Source organism: Saccopteryx leptura, chromosome 1, assembly GCF_036850995.1.
Source record: "Saccopteryx leptura isolate mSacLep1 chromosome 1, mSacLep1_pri_phased_curated, whole genome shotgun sequence".
Lineage (NCBI taxonomy): Eukaryota > Metazoa > Chordata > Mammalia > Chiroptera > Emballonuridae > Saccopteryx > Saccopteryx leptura.
In genome coordinates this window covers 266,737,520-266,754,516 of record NC_089503.1, presented here as the reverse complement: position 1 = coordinate 266,754,516, position 16,997 = coordinate 266,737,520, and the positions used below count along the sequence as shown (strand labels likewise).

Genomic DNA, 16,997 nt, shown 5'->3' with positions numbered 1-16,997 from the left:
AAATCACAAGTAAAAGCTCCAACAAGATCACAATAAAAACAAGAATCGTCTGTGACAACAAAAACAAAAAAGGAGAGAAGACAAAAATTAGTGGTAACAAAGGAGAATGTAGCACAGAAGCACTCATGAGATAATGGACTACAATGAATATGATACATATCTTTTTAATTACCTAATGGTAACCACCCCTGAAAATAACACTAATGAAAACACATAGCTTAAAAAAAGAAGAAACAGAGGAAAGAAGTATGGAATACAACCAAACAAAAATAAATGACAGAAAAACAAGAGAAGAACCAAACAAGACACAAAGCTATTAGAAAGCATTATATAAAATGGCAGTAAGAAACCCTCAACTGTCAATAATTACATTAAACATAAATGGATTGAACTCACCAATAAAAAGACACAGAGTAGCAGAGTGGATCAAAAAAAAAAAAATCCAACTGTATGCTGCCTTCAAGAAACACATCTAAGCTACAAGGATAAAAACAGACTCAAAGTGAAAGGCCGGAAAATGATTCTCCAAGCAAACAATATCCAAAGAAAAGCAGGTATAGCCATACTCATATCTAGTAATGCTGACTACAAGACAACAAAGGTAATCAGAGACAATGGTCATTTCATAATGATAAAGGGGACATTAAATCAAGAAGACATAACACTTCTTAACATATATGCACCAAACCAAGGAGCACCAAAAGTATATGACATCTACTAACTGATCTAAAATTAAAAACCGACAAAAATACAATCATATTTGGAGACCTGAATATACCACTGACGGCTCTAGATCATTCATCCAAACAGAAAATTAATAAAGAAATATTGGCCTTAAACGAAACACTAGAACAATTGGATATGATAGACATCTACAGGACATTTCATCCCAAGAGGTCAGAGTATACATTTTTCTCCAGTGTACATAATACATTCTCAAGAATTGACCATATGTTGGGCCACAAAATTAACATTAACAAATTCAGAAAGACTGAAATTATACCAAGCATATTCTCTGACCATAGAGCTTTAAAACTAGAATTCAACCTCAAAAAAAAGTAAACAAAACAAACAAACAAACAAAAAGTAGACAGACCCACAAAAATGTGGAAATCAAACAATGTATTTCTATAAAATGACTGGGTCAAAGAAGTAATAAAAGCAGAGATCAAAAGATATATACAAAGAAATAAAAAATGACAACACAAAAATATCAGAATCTCTGGGATGCAGCAAAAGCAGTAAGAGGGTAGTTCATATTACTACAGGCCTATATGAACAAATAGGAGAGAGCCCAAGTAAACAATTTAACATCGCATCTTAAGGAACTAGGAAAAGAAGAACAAAGGCAACCCAAAACCAGCAGAAGAAAGGAAATAATAAAAATCAGAGTAGAAATAAATGAAATAGAGAACAGAAAAACTATAGAAAGAATCAAGACAACAAGGAGCTGTTTCTTTGAAAAGATCACCAAAATTGAAAAACCCTTGGCAGACTCACTAAGGAAAAAAGAGAAAGAACTCAAAAACAAAGTCCAAACTGAAAAAGAAATTACCACAGATATCATAGATATACAAAGGATTACTGTAGAATAGTATGAAAAACTATATGCCACCAAATTTGACAATCTAGAAAAATGGATAAATTCCCAGAACAATACAATCTTCCTAGACTAAATCATAATGAAGTGGAAAGCCTAAACAGACCCATAAGTAGGGAGAAAATAGAAACAACTATCAAAAACCTCTCCCAAAATAAAAAGTCTTGGGCTAGACAGCTATACTAGTGAATTCTATCAAACATTCAAAGAAGATTTGGTTACTATACTACTCAAAGTCTTCCAAAAAATTGAAGAAGCAATACCTCCAAACACATTTTATAAAGATCAACATAACCCTCAAACCAAATCCTGGCAACACAAAAAAAGAAAATTACAGACCAATACTTCTAATAAATACAGATGCAAAAATCCTAAACAAAATACTAGCAAACCGAATACAACAATACATTAAAAAAAACCCACACATCATGATCAAGTGGGATTCATCCCAGAATCACAAGGATGGTTCAACATACATAAAACAATTAATATAAAACACCATATGAACAAAACCATATGATCCTATCAATAGATGCAGAAAAGGCATTTGATAAAATACATCTTTTTATGCTTAAAACACTCAACAAAATGGGTATACAAGGAAAATATATCAACATAATAAAGGCTATTTATGACAAACCACCAGCTAACATCATATTAAATGGCAAAAAACTGAAAACTTTTCTTCTAAAATCAGGAACAAGACAAGGTTGCCCACTCTCTCCACTCCTATTCAACGTAGTGCTGGAAGTTCTAGCCAGAGCAATCAGATAAGAGAAAGAAATAAAAGGCATTCATATTGGAAAAGAAGAAGTAAAGGTTTCACTTTTTGCAGATGATATGATCCTGTACATAGAAAACCCTAAAGACTCCACAGAAAGACTATTAGAAACAATAAACCAATACAGTAAGGTCGCAGCATACAAAATTAATATACAGAAGTCTATTGTTTTCTTATATGCCAACAATGAAACTTCAGAAAATGAACTCAAAAAAATAATCCTTTTTACGGTCGCAAAAAAACAAATAAACCTACGAATAAACATAACAAAGAATGTATTATAAAAGACCTTTATAATGAAAACTACAAAGCATTGTTAAAGAAAATCAAAAAAGATACAATGAAATGGAAAAGTATTCCTTGTTCTTGGATAGGAAGAATAAATATAGTTAAAATGACCATATTACCCAAAGCAATATACAAATTTAATGCAATTCCCATCAAAATCCCAATGTAATTTTTTAAAGAAATGGAACAAAAAATCATCGGGTTATATGGCACCATAGAAAACCCCAAATAGCCAAAGTAATCCTAAGGAAAAAAAATGAAGCTGGGGGCATTACAATATCTGGCTTCAAATTATACCCCAAAGCCACAATAATCAAAACAGCATGGTATTGGCAGAAAAATAGACACTTAGACCAATGGAATAAAGAGCCCATAAATAAAACCACATATATATGGTTAAATCATCTTTGATAAAGGAGCCAAAAACACACAATGGAGAAAAGAAAGACTCTTCAATAAATGCTGCTGGGAAAACTGGAATGCCACATGCAAAGAGTGAAACTCGACTACACAAAAATTAATTCAAAATGGATCAAAGACCTAAAATACATAGAAAACATAGGTACTAAACTCATGGACCTTGGCCATAAAGAACATTTTATGAATTTGACTCCAAAGGCAAGGGAAGTAAAGGCAAAGATAAATGAATGGGACTACATCAGACTAAGAAACTTTTGCAAAGCAAAAGAAACTGACAACAAAACAGCCAACTAAATGGGAGATGCTATTTTCAAACAAGAGCTCAAATAAAGGGCTAATATCCAAAAATATATAAAAAACGCACAAAATTCAACAACAAACAAGCAAACAGTCCAATAAAAAAATAGGAAGTGGACATGAACAGACAATTCTCCCAAGAAGAAATAGAAATAACCAATAGATTTATGAAAAGATGCTCATCTTCACTAGCTATTAGAGAAATGCAAATCAAAACTACAATGAGATACCACCTCACACCTGTTAGATTAGCTATTGATATTATCAACAAGACAGGTAATAATAAGTGTTGAAGAGGCTGTGGAGAAAAAGGAATCCTCATTCACTGTTGATGGGAAAGTAAATTAGTACAACCACTATGGAAGAAAGTATGATGGTTCCTCAAGAAATTAAGAATAGAACTGTCATATGACCCAGCAATCCCTCTACTGGGTATATACCCCCAAAACTCAACATCATTGATACGTAAAGATACATGCAGCCCCATGTTCATCGCAGCATTGTACACAGTGGCCAAGACACGGAAACCACCAAAAAGCCCTTCAATAGAAGACTGGGTAAAGAAGATGTAGTACATGTATACTATGGAATACTACTCAGCCATAAGAAATGATGACATCGGATCATTTACGACAACGTGGGTGGACCTTGATAACATTATATGAGTGAAATAAGTAAATCAGAAAAAACTAAGAACTATATGATTCCATACATAAGTGGGACACAAAACTGAGACTCATGGACATAGATAAGAGTGTGGTGGTTACCACGGGGAGGGGAAGGGAAAAGAGGAAGGGGGTGATGGGAGGGGAGGGGCAAAAAGAAAACCAAATGAAGGGTGATGGACGACGATTTGACTTTGGGTTTTGGGTATACAACATAATCAAAGGTCAAAATGATCTGGAGATGTTTTCTCTAAATCTAGGTTCTCTGGTTAACCAATGTCACCCCGTTAAAATTGTCTAAATAAAACTATTAAAATAAAAGATTTACTGGGCAACAAATCAAATTGTACAGGAAAGCTTGTGATGAAAAGCATGCACTTCAGCGGTAGAGCGTCGGCCTGGCGTGCGGGGGACCTGGGTTCGATTCCCAGCCAGGGCACATAGGAGAGGCGCCCATTTGCTTCTCCACCCCTCTCCTCCTTCCTCTCTGTCTCTCTCTTCCCCTCCCGCAGCCAAGGCTCCATTGGAGCAAAGATGGCCCGGGCGCTGGGGATGGCTCCTTGGCCTCTGCCCCAGGCGCTAGAGTGGCTCTGGTCGAGGCAGCGCGACGCCCCGGAGGGGCAGAGCATTGCCCCATGGTGGGCAGAGCGTCGCCCCTGGTGGGCATGCCGGGTGGATCCCGGTCGGGCACATGCGGGAGTCTGTCTGACTGTCTCTCCCCGTTTCCAGCTTCAGAAAAATACAAAAAAAAAAAAAAAAAAAAGCATGCACTTCTTCACCCACTATTTAGTGGTTCCATTTTCAGTTGAAGTAGCTCTATCTCTTTAAATAAGGGGCCCATATTGTTATATTTTTAACTTTTTATATATACTAGAAAATGTCAAATACACAAAAAGTATAATAGTATATTGAGCCCCATGTAAGCATCAACTATCTTCAATAATCACCAACATACTGAAATTAAGATTCATTTATAAACCCCCCCGCCTAGGTTGTTTTAAAGCATGTCCCAGACATTGCATCATTTTATCTTAAAATTCTATAGTATCTCTAAGAGGTAAGGGCTCCTTTTTCTACAATAAAATGAAACATTTTATTACCTGACATTATACTTTGATTTTTTTCCTCTTTTATAATGGAGTTTATTTTCCAGCTTTGAGATATAAATGACATATAACATATAAGTTTAAAGCACACAATGTAATCATTATATATATATATATATATATATATTGCAAAATTACCTGTTTTTATAACAAACATTACTCAACAACAAAATTTTTTTTTCTTTTTTGTGACAGAGAGAGGGACAGACAGACAGGAAGGGAGAGAGATGAGAAACATCAATTCTTTGTTGCAGCTCCTTAGTTGTTCACTGATTGCTCTCTCATATGTGCCTTGACTGGGAGGCTACAGCAGACCAAGTGATCCCTTACTCGAGCCAGCGACCTTGGGCTCAAGCTGGTGAGCCTTGCTCAAACCAGATAAGCCCGCGCTCAAGCATGCGACCTCAGGGTCTTGAACCTGGGTCCTCCACATTCCAGTCCAACACTCTATCCATTGCGCCACTGCCTGGTCAGGCCAAAAATTGTTGATGCACACAAATTCTGAGCAAATCTGCCCAGTGAAAAAAAAGCCACACCCAAAAGGTTACATAGTGTGTGTAACATTCTTCAGGACAAGAGGGGAGAGCTTTGTGGCAACATGTCCTATATCTTGACTGTATTTTGATGTTTTACTATTGTGATATTGTACAATAGTTTTGCAAGGTGTCACCAGCACCACCAGGAAACACTAGGTACAGGGTAGTTGGGATCTAATTCTTTGTACAACAGCATGCATTTCTAAATTTATCTTAAAATGGAACATTTAAATACAAAAACCATAATGACAATTTCTTCTAACATTTTGTCAGAATTCAAAGTTCTCCAAGTAGTCCATAAACATCTTTTTAGATTATTCAAATCAGGACCCCAATAAGGTCTCCACTCATTCCATTTGGTTGATAGACCTCTTCACACCTATGGTTCCTTCATTTTTAACTCTTGCCATTTATTTGGTGAATAAATTGAGGCATCTATCCCACAGAATTAGCCAAACTCTAAATTTGGCTCACTGTAACATCTTTACCTTCCTCCTCCCCTGTACTTACTATAAACTGGTCATTAGATCTAAGGTTGATTAGATCTAGGTTTGAGATAGATACATATATCTACATAAATATAGTCTAAATAATATATATCTATAATAATATAGTTGAAACTCTAGCCACTGCACCACCAAGGCATGAATGTGTCTTTTACTTAGCAGAAACTCCTCATCAAGTATTTACCTAAAATAGAGCTCTCTGGCTTTTCTAATTTTTAGAAAAATTAGCTGATGCCCTAGACCACTGGTCCCAAACCTTTTTTGGGCCATGGACCAGTTTAATGTCAGAAAATATTTTCATGGACCGGCCTTTAGGGTGGGACAGATAAATGTATCACGTGACCGAGACAAGCGTCAAGAGTGAGTCTTAGACAGATGTAACAAAGGGAATCTGGTCATTTTAAAAAAATAAAACATCGCCTGACCTGTGGTGGCACAGTGGGTAAAGCGTTAACCTGGAATACTGAGGTTGCCAGTTCAAAACCCAGGGCTTGCCTAGTCAAGGCACATATGGGAGTTGATGCTTTCTGCTCCTTTCTCTTCTCTCTTTCTCTGTCTCTCTCTCTGCACTTCCTCTCTCTAAAAAATGAATAAATAAAATCTTAAAAAAAAATCTAAAAAATAAAACATCGTTCAGACTTAAATATAAATAAAACGGAAATAATATAAGTTATTTATTCTTTCTTTGCGGACTGGTACCGGTCTGCGGCCCGGGGTTTGGGGACCACTGCCCTAGACAGCTAAGGTGGCAATCAAGTTTGTTGTCATTTTTTAACTGTTATGAACTTAAGTTTTTCATGTTGCATGTTAGTTTCACTCTATTACAACCATTATTTCTGATGGTCACACTCCCTCACTCTTGGTCAGTGCAGCCCCGTCTGGATGTCCTAGCAGTTTAAGCTTCCTTGCTTGCATACTGTGAGGACAGACTCGAGCTCACTGCCTACCACACTTGTGGTTGTAAATCAGAACACAGATCTTACTAAGGAACCCTGACCCCTTTCAGTTGAGAATGGTATTTACAGATGGCCATCTAGTAGGTACCTGAGATGCTCATTTCTAAACTTTATCAACAGCGCAAGAAAATGGCGCCAGCTGGGGTACTGGAAATATGTAAAGTACACGACTGTCTAAGCACTAAGGTACACACTCAAACGCAATACATTTAAAAAAAGAGTAAAAATATTACTTTAAAGGAAAAAACATGACTTCATACTGACACCTTCCATTCCCACTTTGTCTAGCAAGGTTTTGAATTTGATTAAAAAAATTTTTTTTTGCCTTATAGTGAAAAGTCTTGATTCCTAATGACAGTTTAAAAAACTGCTCATTTTCTTTATTCAGGATTTAATTTCTGTCAGTATGCGTGCTTCAGAGTGGTTGAGCCTTCTTTGCAGATACTTTTTTTTTTTTTTTTTTACGATTTTATTTATTCATTATAGAGAGGGGGGAGAGAGAGAGATAGAAGGGGGGAGGAGCAGGAAGCATCAACTCCCATATGTGCCTTGACCAGGCAAGCCCAGGGTTTTGAACTGGCAACCTCAGCGTTTCCAGGTTGACACTTTATCCACTGCACCACCACAGGTCAGGCTTTGCAGATACTTTTGACCTTAGGCTATATCCCACTGGGATTTTTCATATTTTTAAGTTTAAAAAAATTATTTGTGAGATTAAGCAACCATCTTGATATACAGTTAGATAAGTTGACTGTTTTCCATTTTTAGGGATTGTTCTTTTTCCTAATTTGATATGTCTGATAGCCATGTACAAACATTTACATGGTTCAATGTCAAAAGGTAAAACATTCGAGGAAATCTAGTTTTCACTTTTTCCTATTCCTCCTGTCGCCTCTCCCTGTAGGGAACCAGTTTTTATTAGTCTTTTACTATTCTCTTACTTTTAATTAAGACTTCATTGTCACCATAAACATATTTATATTATTTTTAATGTTCCTCACTTTCTTAAAGAGGTAGTATATTAGTTTGCCATATTAGGTGCCATTAACAAAATACCACATTTCAGGTGGCTTAAATGGCATTATTTTCTCACAATTCTGGAAGCTGAAAGCCCAAGATCAAGGTGCTGGCAGAGCCAGTTTCCTCTGAGGCCTCTCACTGGTACACAGATGGCTGCCCTCCTGCTGCCCCTTCACAGGTTTCTACCTGTTGGTGTGCTCCTGGCGTCTCCTTATATCTTCATAAAAGGGCAGCAGAGTGGATTAGGGACATTCTATGGGTCTCATTTTTAGTTAATTATCCCTTTAAAGGCCCTAGCTCCAAATATAGTCACATTCCCTGGTAGTGGAGGTTAGGGCTTCAAAGTAAGAATTCTTGGGGTAGCTAGCTAGTTCATCCCCTACCAGGTAGCTTACTATACACATCATTTTACAGCTTATTTTTTTCACTTAACAGTACTTCCTGGCATTGTTCCACCGTAGGATTTGTAATTTTTCTTCACCATTTTTTACAGCTACAAAATTCTCACTTTGTGAACATGCCACAGTCCATTCACCAGCCTTACTGTGAGACATTTGGTTGGTTTATAGTCTTTGGCTTTACAAAGAGTACCACATTAAATACTTTGCACAATGCCTTTTTGTCTTTGAATCTTTTGTGATGATTTCCTAGACATGGGACTGCTGGGTCAAAAGGTAAATGAATATTTAATTTGTCTTGATTCTGCCAAACTGCCTTCACAGAGATCTGCAGCACCAGAGAAATGTATGAGTGTGCCTCTGACCACCTGCCTCGCAAGAAGAGCACGCTGTAAGACTTTTGGATTTTTCTTTATCTAAAATGGTAAGAAATGGCATCTCAATGTAGTTTTCTTATGATAAACAATGCTGAACACTGTTTTCATGTTTGAGGGCTATTTTCATTTCAATTTTGTGAACTTTAAAAAATATCTCGGAAATTTTTCTCAAGTTGTTCACATTTTACTCAATTTAGAAGTTTTTTAGTATTAATGATCTTAATCCTTTGTGTTTGACATGAATTAAAAATACTTTACCCATGTTTCTCCTTTGTTTCTTATATTTTCTTACAGTTTTTTTCCTGTGCATTCTCCATGTTGTTTGGTCAAATGGAGTGAAATTGACCGATCATTGACCTCAGTTTCTGGGTTTTGAGCCATGTTTTGGCAACTTTCTCCATTTACAGGTTATAAAGAAATTCAATTTTAGGAATTCTAAAACTACTTCTAAGTTAGCCATTTTATTTATTTTCAGATTTTTTTCAGTTTTATTGAAGTCTGATAGAAACTGTATATACTTAGGTTGCACATACTTTTTTTTAAAAGGTGTACATCATTTAATATACATGTACATTATAAAATGATTACAATCAAGTTAATAAACAGATCCATCACCTCACAGTTAACAGTGACCATTTGTTTTGTGTGTGAGATCTATTCTTAGAACATTTCAAGCATTCAACACAGTATAAAACTCCACTAATCACCGCCATAAACGATGAGACCAGTGCTCTCTTAAACTAACCCTTCCTCCACAGTTAGTTTTGGTTCTTTCATTGGTTACATTTGAATTCACACTTGCATTTCTTGCACCAACTTTTAAAACATGTGTTGAGTCCTAATTTGTAAGATGATAATTATAATAACAGCTACTGTGCTTACTATGGCTGGATATTGCTCTAAGCGTTTCACATGTATTAACTCACTACTCATCATAAATTTATAAAAATAAGTATCATCACTATACTGTCTCACCTCCAGCCTTTCTATCCACTTTCACCTTCTGCTCTTAGCTATATTTAGACCATCTTGTAGGTGTTAAAGCTTTGCCCTTACACTTACAAAGTTGAAAACAAACAGCACTTACACTATTAGGACAGGATCAACATTTCCCTTACTCTGACAAAGAGAGCACACACCTTCCCCTTTCCTCTGGTGCCCCCTGTAGATGATTTCTAGCACTGTCAAATATCCTATACTTACACTTCCTATTGCTTAAAATCATATTTGCCCCAACACGTTTGTATACAGACTTTTATTTGAAACGATATACCTTTCTTTTCCTAATATGGCACACCTTCCATTTTCAGAATCACAGGTCTTTTGGTTTTTCCCTCCAAAGACCCTCTCATTGGGGTACCCTTTTCTCTTGCACAAATTTAGGCTGGCCACCCGTCTGGGCAGCTCAACAGCTATAGCCCAAGATTTTCTTTGCACAGTTCTACCGCATTATTAGATCCACTGCGTCCTGGGTCCTCAAACTGGCTTCCTTTTGCTCAAGTAGCACCTCTAGTACTACCCAAAGAAAAACTTTCAGAGTCCTCAAAATGTCAGAATGTATTTTTCTTTTACCCCTAAATTATATTTGGCTGGTTTTAGAATTCTGGGCTGAAAGTCAGTTTATTTCAAAGCTTTAAATGTTCTGTTGAATTATCTTTCAGCATTTAGACTGCTGTGAAGCTTATCACCACCCTGGTTACTGTTTCCTGGTAGAAAAGTCCACTTTTCTCCTACTCTTATTGAGCAATGATATTTCAAAGTGCTGGCTTTTAATATTCCTTTCTTCAGTTCTTCAGTTCTGAGAAATCCTCTCCTTTTAATTTGACAATTTTTTCCATGCCACCTCCTTGTCCTGAGACCCATAAGGCCTCCTAGCTGGGTCTTCCACCTTATTTCTAGTTTGTCTTTCTTTTGCTTGACCATCCGGGAGACTCTTATTTCATTCTCTAGTCTAACTACTACATTTTATATTTTTGCAATTACTTTTCCTCTGTTCTCTTTTTATAGCTTTTCTTCTTCATTTTATGATTCCTTAAATTTGGGTATATACCTTCTTAATTGGAATATAAAATTTTCTTCCATTCTCTGAATAACATTTCTCTTTAAGGTCAGTTTTTCAGTTTTTTAATATTGGCTTTTCATATTCTTGGTTCGACTCAGTTGCCTGATTATGATGTAAGAAAAGACTGGAAATTGGTATGTGCTTCCTCTGCTTTCTAGCTCAGCTCCTTCCTGCGCGGTGATTCTTCTGGGAACTCTGGGGGAATGGGGAGTATCAATTGCAGGCTTTGCTTTAGGGCAAGAGCTGGCTGTTGAGATTGTGGGATCTTCCAAATGCCAGAGTGAAAGTTTTAATTTAGATGACAACACTCTTCCTGAGCTCCAAGGCAGAGAGGGTGGTGTGGTGCCAACTGGTGTTTCATTCACATACAGGACTTCCATTAATCTGTTTTTCTCTACCACTTCTCACACTTACCATCCACTGTCCTGCCCATGCTGGGCCCAGTCTCTCGGGACTCCCACAGACAGGCTGGCCTTGCACCACTTCTGCTCCCAGAGCACATTCGGCTGTCAATCTTCCCATCTCTTTACCTGCCAGCACGCTCCCATCTGCCTTGTCTTCCAGACCTGCACTGAAGGCTGTCACTTCCCTCTCCTTCTAAGCCTATCCTCCTATCGCATGACCATTTTGATGCAGTGGGGTCCTGGGAGGGGTTGGAGCAAAACTTAATGCTCAATCCTCCTTGGACTTCCAGAAGCTATTGATCTTATGTGAGTAGGGACACATTCTCTGTAACAGTGCTTTTGCAGAGTGTGAGGGAAACCAATTTCTAATACAATAAAGTGAGTGCATAGTCGTGAACTTATGTGTACTTTTCAGTAAAGGGATCTTTCAAAAGCATACGTGACTTGAAAAAGGGGCTAGACCAGAAAAATAGTCAGTGTCCTCTGGTTTTGTTGACTTGTGTGTGACAGTGCCATGTTTAAACCAAGAGAGGTAGCAGTTTGTTTTATGAAGTATAAAAATATTTACTGACAATTTTGGGTAGGTGTGTGTTGGGGTGAAGATGAAGAGTTTAGTTTTGAAAATGTTTGTGTTTTCAGGTATCTGTAAGATTTTTTAAGAAGAGACGTCTGTAGGCAGTCAAACATAACATTTATAAATCAGAAAGATTTGGGACTCTTCAGAAAGATTTTGGGAGTGCTTATGAAATCACCCCAAAAATATACAATTTGGAAAGGCAAAGAATAGAACTCTGGATAATACAACCGTGTAAGGATGAGTGGAGGAAGCTATAAGGTGTTCTCAATGATGCCGAGTGTTGCTGAGACGGTGAGTGGGAATAAGACATCAAAGGATGCAATGGACTGTGGTCAGCAGGTTACTAAATACCTTGGAAAAATCATTAAAGGAAAGTGAGAAGTGGCGGAGAATGAGACTACATGTCAGATAAGCTGTGGGATGGAGGGTCTGCAGAGGCATCTATGTGAGTGCCCCAGGAGCGACATTAGCAGGAAGAGGGATTGGGGAGGTCAGCACTGAGTGGGAGTGGAATGAAAGGGATGAAGAGATGACTGAGGAGAGTGTGTGAAACAGATCATGTGGTTTAGGATAAACAAGGAAATAGGAAGTTGAGGGACATCTGAAAGCTTGAGAGTAAACAGAGAACCAGAGATTATTTGTGCTAGCAGGGGACGTGAGGAAGGGTGTGCAAGGGCTAATGGAGAGAAGCCTGGGGTCGGAGAATGAGACATGTAAATGTGTATTACTAGAAGTCGGAAGGGCTTGGTATTAACAAGCTGTTGGGTATCACAGAGGAAGGTTCAAAGGGAAGCTGCAAAGGGAAGAGGGACAAGTAACTGGTTTAAGGTGCTGGGATTGGTTACCCAGAAAGAGATGGTGAAGTCACCTGAGCCGGAATAGGCCATGACACACTGACTGAGAGCAGCTTTCCAAACTGTACCTTAACTATATGGAAGTGACCCAGACACAGCAGAAGCAATGTCAAACAAGTGGCCGACACGGGGCACTCTCCCATCTCTGGGAAATTAGAGGATTCCCCAAATACAGTGAGCTTATATTAGACTCAGAGAGAAGAACTGACTTAACATTTGCATGCCAATGATTTACTGTGCTGCACATACCTAACACAACTGAGAAGATGCAAAAATGGCCCTCGGGTAATTAAGAATTGAGTATAGGCCCTGGCCGGTTGGCTCAGTGGTAGAGCATCGGCCTGGCGTGCAGAAGTCCCGGGTTCGATTCCCAGCCAGGGCACACAGGAGAAGCGCCCATCTGCTTCTCCACCCCTCCCCCTCTCCTTCCTCTCTGTCTCTCTCTTCCCCTCCCGCAGCGAGGCTCCATTGGAGCAAAGATGGCCCGGGTGCTGGGGATGGCTCCTTGGCCTCTGCCCCAGGCACTGGAGTGGCTCTGGTCGCAGCACAGCAACACCCCGGAGGGGCAAAGCATCACCCCTTGGTGGGCAGAGCATCGCCCCCTGGTGGGCGTGCGGGTGGATCCCGGTCGGGCACATACGGGAGTCTGTCTGACTGTCTCTCCCTGTTTCCAGCTTCAGAAAATACAAAAAAAAAAAAAAAAGAAGAATTGAGTATATAATCTCTCATGGACCTTTCTATTCCATGATAAAATGATTTTAATACTCTTAGTCTAATGTTAACTGGGAAAAAATGTGGGTTTCCATGTTTCCCTAAACACACAATCAAGAAGCACACCCCCACCTTGTGCACTGACCGTGGCTCCAGACACACTCACCGGAGTCTTCTTCAAAGGCACTCTGTCTTTACATTTGCTTTCTTGAGACCTCCTCCTCTGAGTTTTCTTTTCTTTGCAAGGCTGAGCTGCTGCAGTGATTAAGCTGCAAACACTCTCTTCTGCAGAACTCATCGGTTTCTGTAAAGAAAACAGAGTAGGAATACCAGACAGCGCAGGAACTCACACTTCAGTGTGCACCTCCCATGTTCATCTCCTTCCACGCTGTCACTGCCATTCCTACATCCTGTTTCCCCCAAATTCACAAACCCATTAGGTGAACTTTAACCAACTTAACCTCAACTGGGGGAAACAGTAATTACTAATTTCTGATATCTCAAACATGGACCCAGAAGCATATGGCTCCAATTATTTTAAGGAAGAAGAAAAAAACAACTAGTTGATTTATTCATTCGTCAAAATATTTATTGAGTATCTACAACTTAGCACCTAATTGCTGTTGAGCTATGGGAGAAAAAATCAAGAACTATTAGATTATTAAGTTTGAATTCCAGGTTTATCATCCAATATCACCTAAAAATTCTATAATAGTATTTTATATGTTTATACACTATGATGCTATAGACAAAAAAACCCAAAACCCAATTTTATCTAATTTACTAAAATAGCAAAAGATAGGCATTCAATGTATATTAGGCTCATACTCAAAAGAGCTGAGACTCTGTGTTAAAAATAACACAAAACAAAGTATAGCTCTTTTTTGGCTTTTTAAGAGAGAGAGAGAGAGAGAGAGGGACAGATAGGCAGGAAGGGAGAGAGATGAGAAGTATCAACTTGTTGTGGCACCTTAGTTATTCATTGATTGTTTCTCATATGTGCCTTGACTGGGGTAAGGGGAGCCTCCAACTGAACCAGTGACCCCTGCTCAAGCCAGAGAGAGACCTTGGGCTCAAGCCAGTGATTACAGGGTCATGTCTATGATCCTGTACTCAAGCTGGCAACTTCATGTTCAAGCCTGCGACCTTGGAGTTTCGAACCTGGGTCCTCAGTATCCCAGGTTGATGCTCTATCCACTGCGCCAGTGCCTGCTCAGGCCAAAGTATAGTTTTAAAAAAGATAATATTTATGTCATTTTCTGGCTCTGCTAATTACATGCTACTCTTTTCCACTCTGCACTTCAACAAAATGCACAAAGCCACAGAGATCTCAAACACGTTTTCAAGCATTGTATCTTCCACATTAACACAAACTCTAAAAGCTTCATGTCTTGTTGGATTCTTCTTCTAACACAGTGGTTCTCAACCTGTGGGTCGCGACCCCGGCAGGGGTCGAACGACCAAAACACAGGATTTTTCCGATAGCTTTAGGCGACCCCTGTGTTTTGGTCGTTCGACCCCCGCCGAGGTCGCGACCCACAGGTTGAGAACCACTGTTCTAACAGAATTAAAACCAAAGCAGGATTAGCCTACATGCTAGGTATGAGAAGGTATTAGCTCTTAATTACGCTGTTCAAGCCAAGATTTTACCCATAATCATTTGATCACAAAAAAAGAAAAAAGTCTACTGCAAGATATAAAAACAAACAAATTGTGCCCTGGTTGAATTGCTCCATTGGTTCTAAAGCACAGAGGCTGCTGGTTTGATCTCTGGGCAGGGCACATACAGGAACAGATCAATGTTCCTGTCTCTATCTCTCCCTTCCTCTCGCTAAAATCAGCAAATAAAAAATAAATTAAAACACATCGTGCCAAGTACAAACACTTACACTTTTTCTGTTAGAGGCCCGTGTTCTTCTACCAGCTTTACAGGAAGGTATTCTCTCATTGTTATTTGAAGAGCTAAATGTATCCGTGCCTGAAGAGCAAGACACAAGGAAAATGAGAGCAGCTAACAGAAAGCTGTAAAAGCCACCACCTTTTAGACACGACATACTTTTGAGTAGCCAACTTTGCTATTTACTATCTTATCTAAACATAATTACTGTGAAGAGTAATACACTTTGAGATTCAAAAATATTAAAACTAAGTTTACTGGATACCCAGAAACGTTTGGCCACTGTCCATGGAGACTGTATAACATGCTACCTTGCTGAGATAACAGATTAAATCACATCATAACAAATACCAATGTTTTCAGTAGTGCCCATTTATTCCAAGCTACATTTTATACAATAAAATTGCAAAAGAGGGCATTAAGATGATCATAAAAAGTTTACTTTACAAAGTTCTGGAAAATTTTAATTTGGTTACTTTTAATAGTATAAATGAAAGGCAGTATATAAATAAAAGGCAGTTAGAGAGCACGCACTTTTGATTGTGACAGACAAAGCTTCAAATTTTAGCTCTACCTTAACTTTGCACGTTTTGGATTCTGTGCTAATGAGCTCAGCTTGTGTCCTATAGCTAACAAAAAGCCATTATAGGATTTCAACCAGGGGCAAGATATGAACAACGTTCGCATCATAAGTGCTTTTCCCCATGACACGCTTGTCAGCTAAGTTCTGGTTTGTTAGTAAAGAGCAGATACTTGTTGCCTTGTCACGATCATAAAAAAAGCCAGAGACCTTGGAAAGTTGGTGTGCCCAAGATGCCTCATTAATGCTGATGAACAATTTTGGATATTCAAGAAATGAGCCGTACAGTCCATATCTTTTCAGTTGTGCTAACTGGGAAAAGGAGTTTCCATCTAAGGAAGTTGATGTGGGTGATTATGAAATATGGGACTTGAATGGCTAGAGACTTCCTATAAGCTTTCCTACACTACTTTTAAAAAAAATTTTTTTCCATTGATTGAGAGGAGAGAAAAGTGGGGGCAGAGAGAAGGGACAGAGAGAGAAGCATAAACTTGTTGTTCACTTAGTTATTCCATTTAGTTGTGCACTCATTGTTTCTCATATGTGCCTGACCAGGACTGAACCCATGACCTTGCTGGTCCCGGGGAGATGCTTTATCCACTGAGACACCAGGCCAGAGCCTACACTCTCTGGATTTTTAAACCAAGTATGCATTGCTGTAATAAAAATAAAATTTTTAAAAGAAAATAAGGAAATTAAGTTTCATACACAGATTTTGTAAATAACATTTATGAAGATAAAATTTACTACCTGAAAGAGTCTCAGAGATTGAAGACTTACTAAGAGGGCTTATAACAGCATATGATACTGGAAGAGGTTCTATGTTTTCCTAAACAAAGGGGGGGAAAAAAGGTAGAAATTAGATATCCTTAAATTCCACAGACACAAAAATCAATAAAAAGTTGAAAAAGAAAGTCAAAGCAAAACAGAAGATATTGGATATAAAAATGAAATATACTTTA

The 16,997-nt window shown here is 38.3% G+C and overlaps 1 protein-coding gene across 7 annotated transcripts in view; it reads right to left on the bottom strand.

Annotated features, from left to right (window-relative positions):
- The window catches only part of CDCA2 (cell division cycle associated 2), a 53,714-nt gene that overhangs the window by 11,768 nt on the left and 24,949 nt on the right, over window positions 1-16,997 (bottom strand). For 6 of the 7 annotated variants that reach the window (XM_066351990.1, XM_066352024.1, XM_066352032.1 and 3 more), the window contains exons 11-13: window positions 16,786-16,864; window positions 15,448-15,536; window positions 13,725-13,862 (exon numbers count right to left, since the gene is read on the bottom strand). In XM_066351990.1, coding sequence (XP_066208087.1) covers window positions 13,725-13,862; window positions 15,448-15,536; window positions 16,786-16,864 — 306 coding nt within the window. The remainder of the gene's footprint in view (window positions 1-13,724; window positions 13,863-15,447; window positions 15,537-16,785; window positions 16,865-16,997) is intronic. The other variant, XM_066352007.1, reaches the window with a different exon arrangement.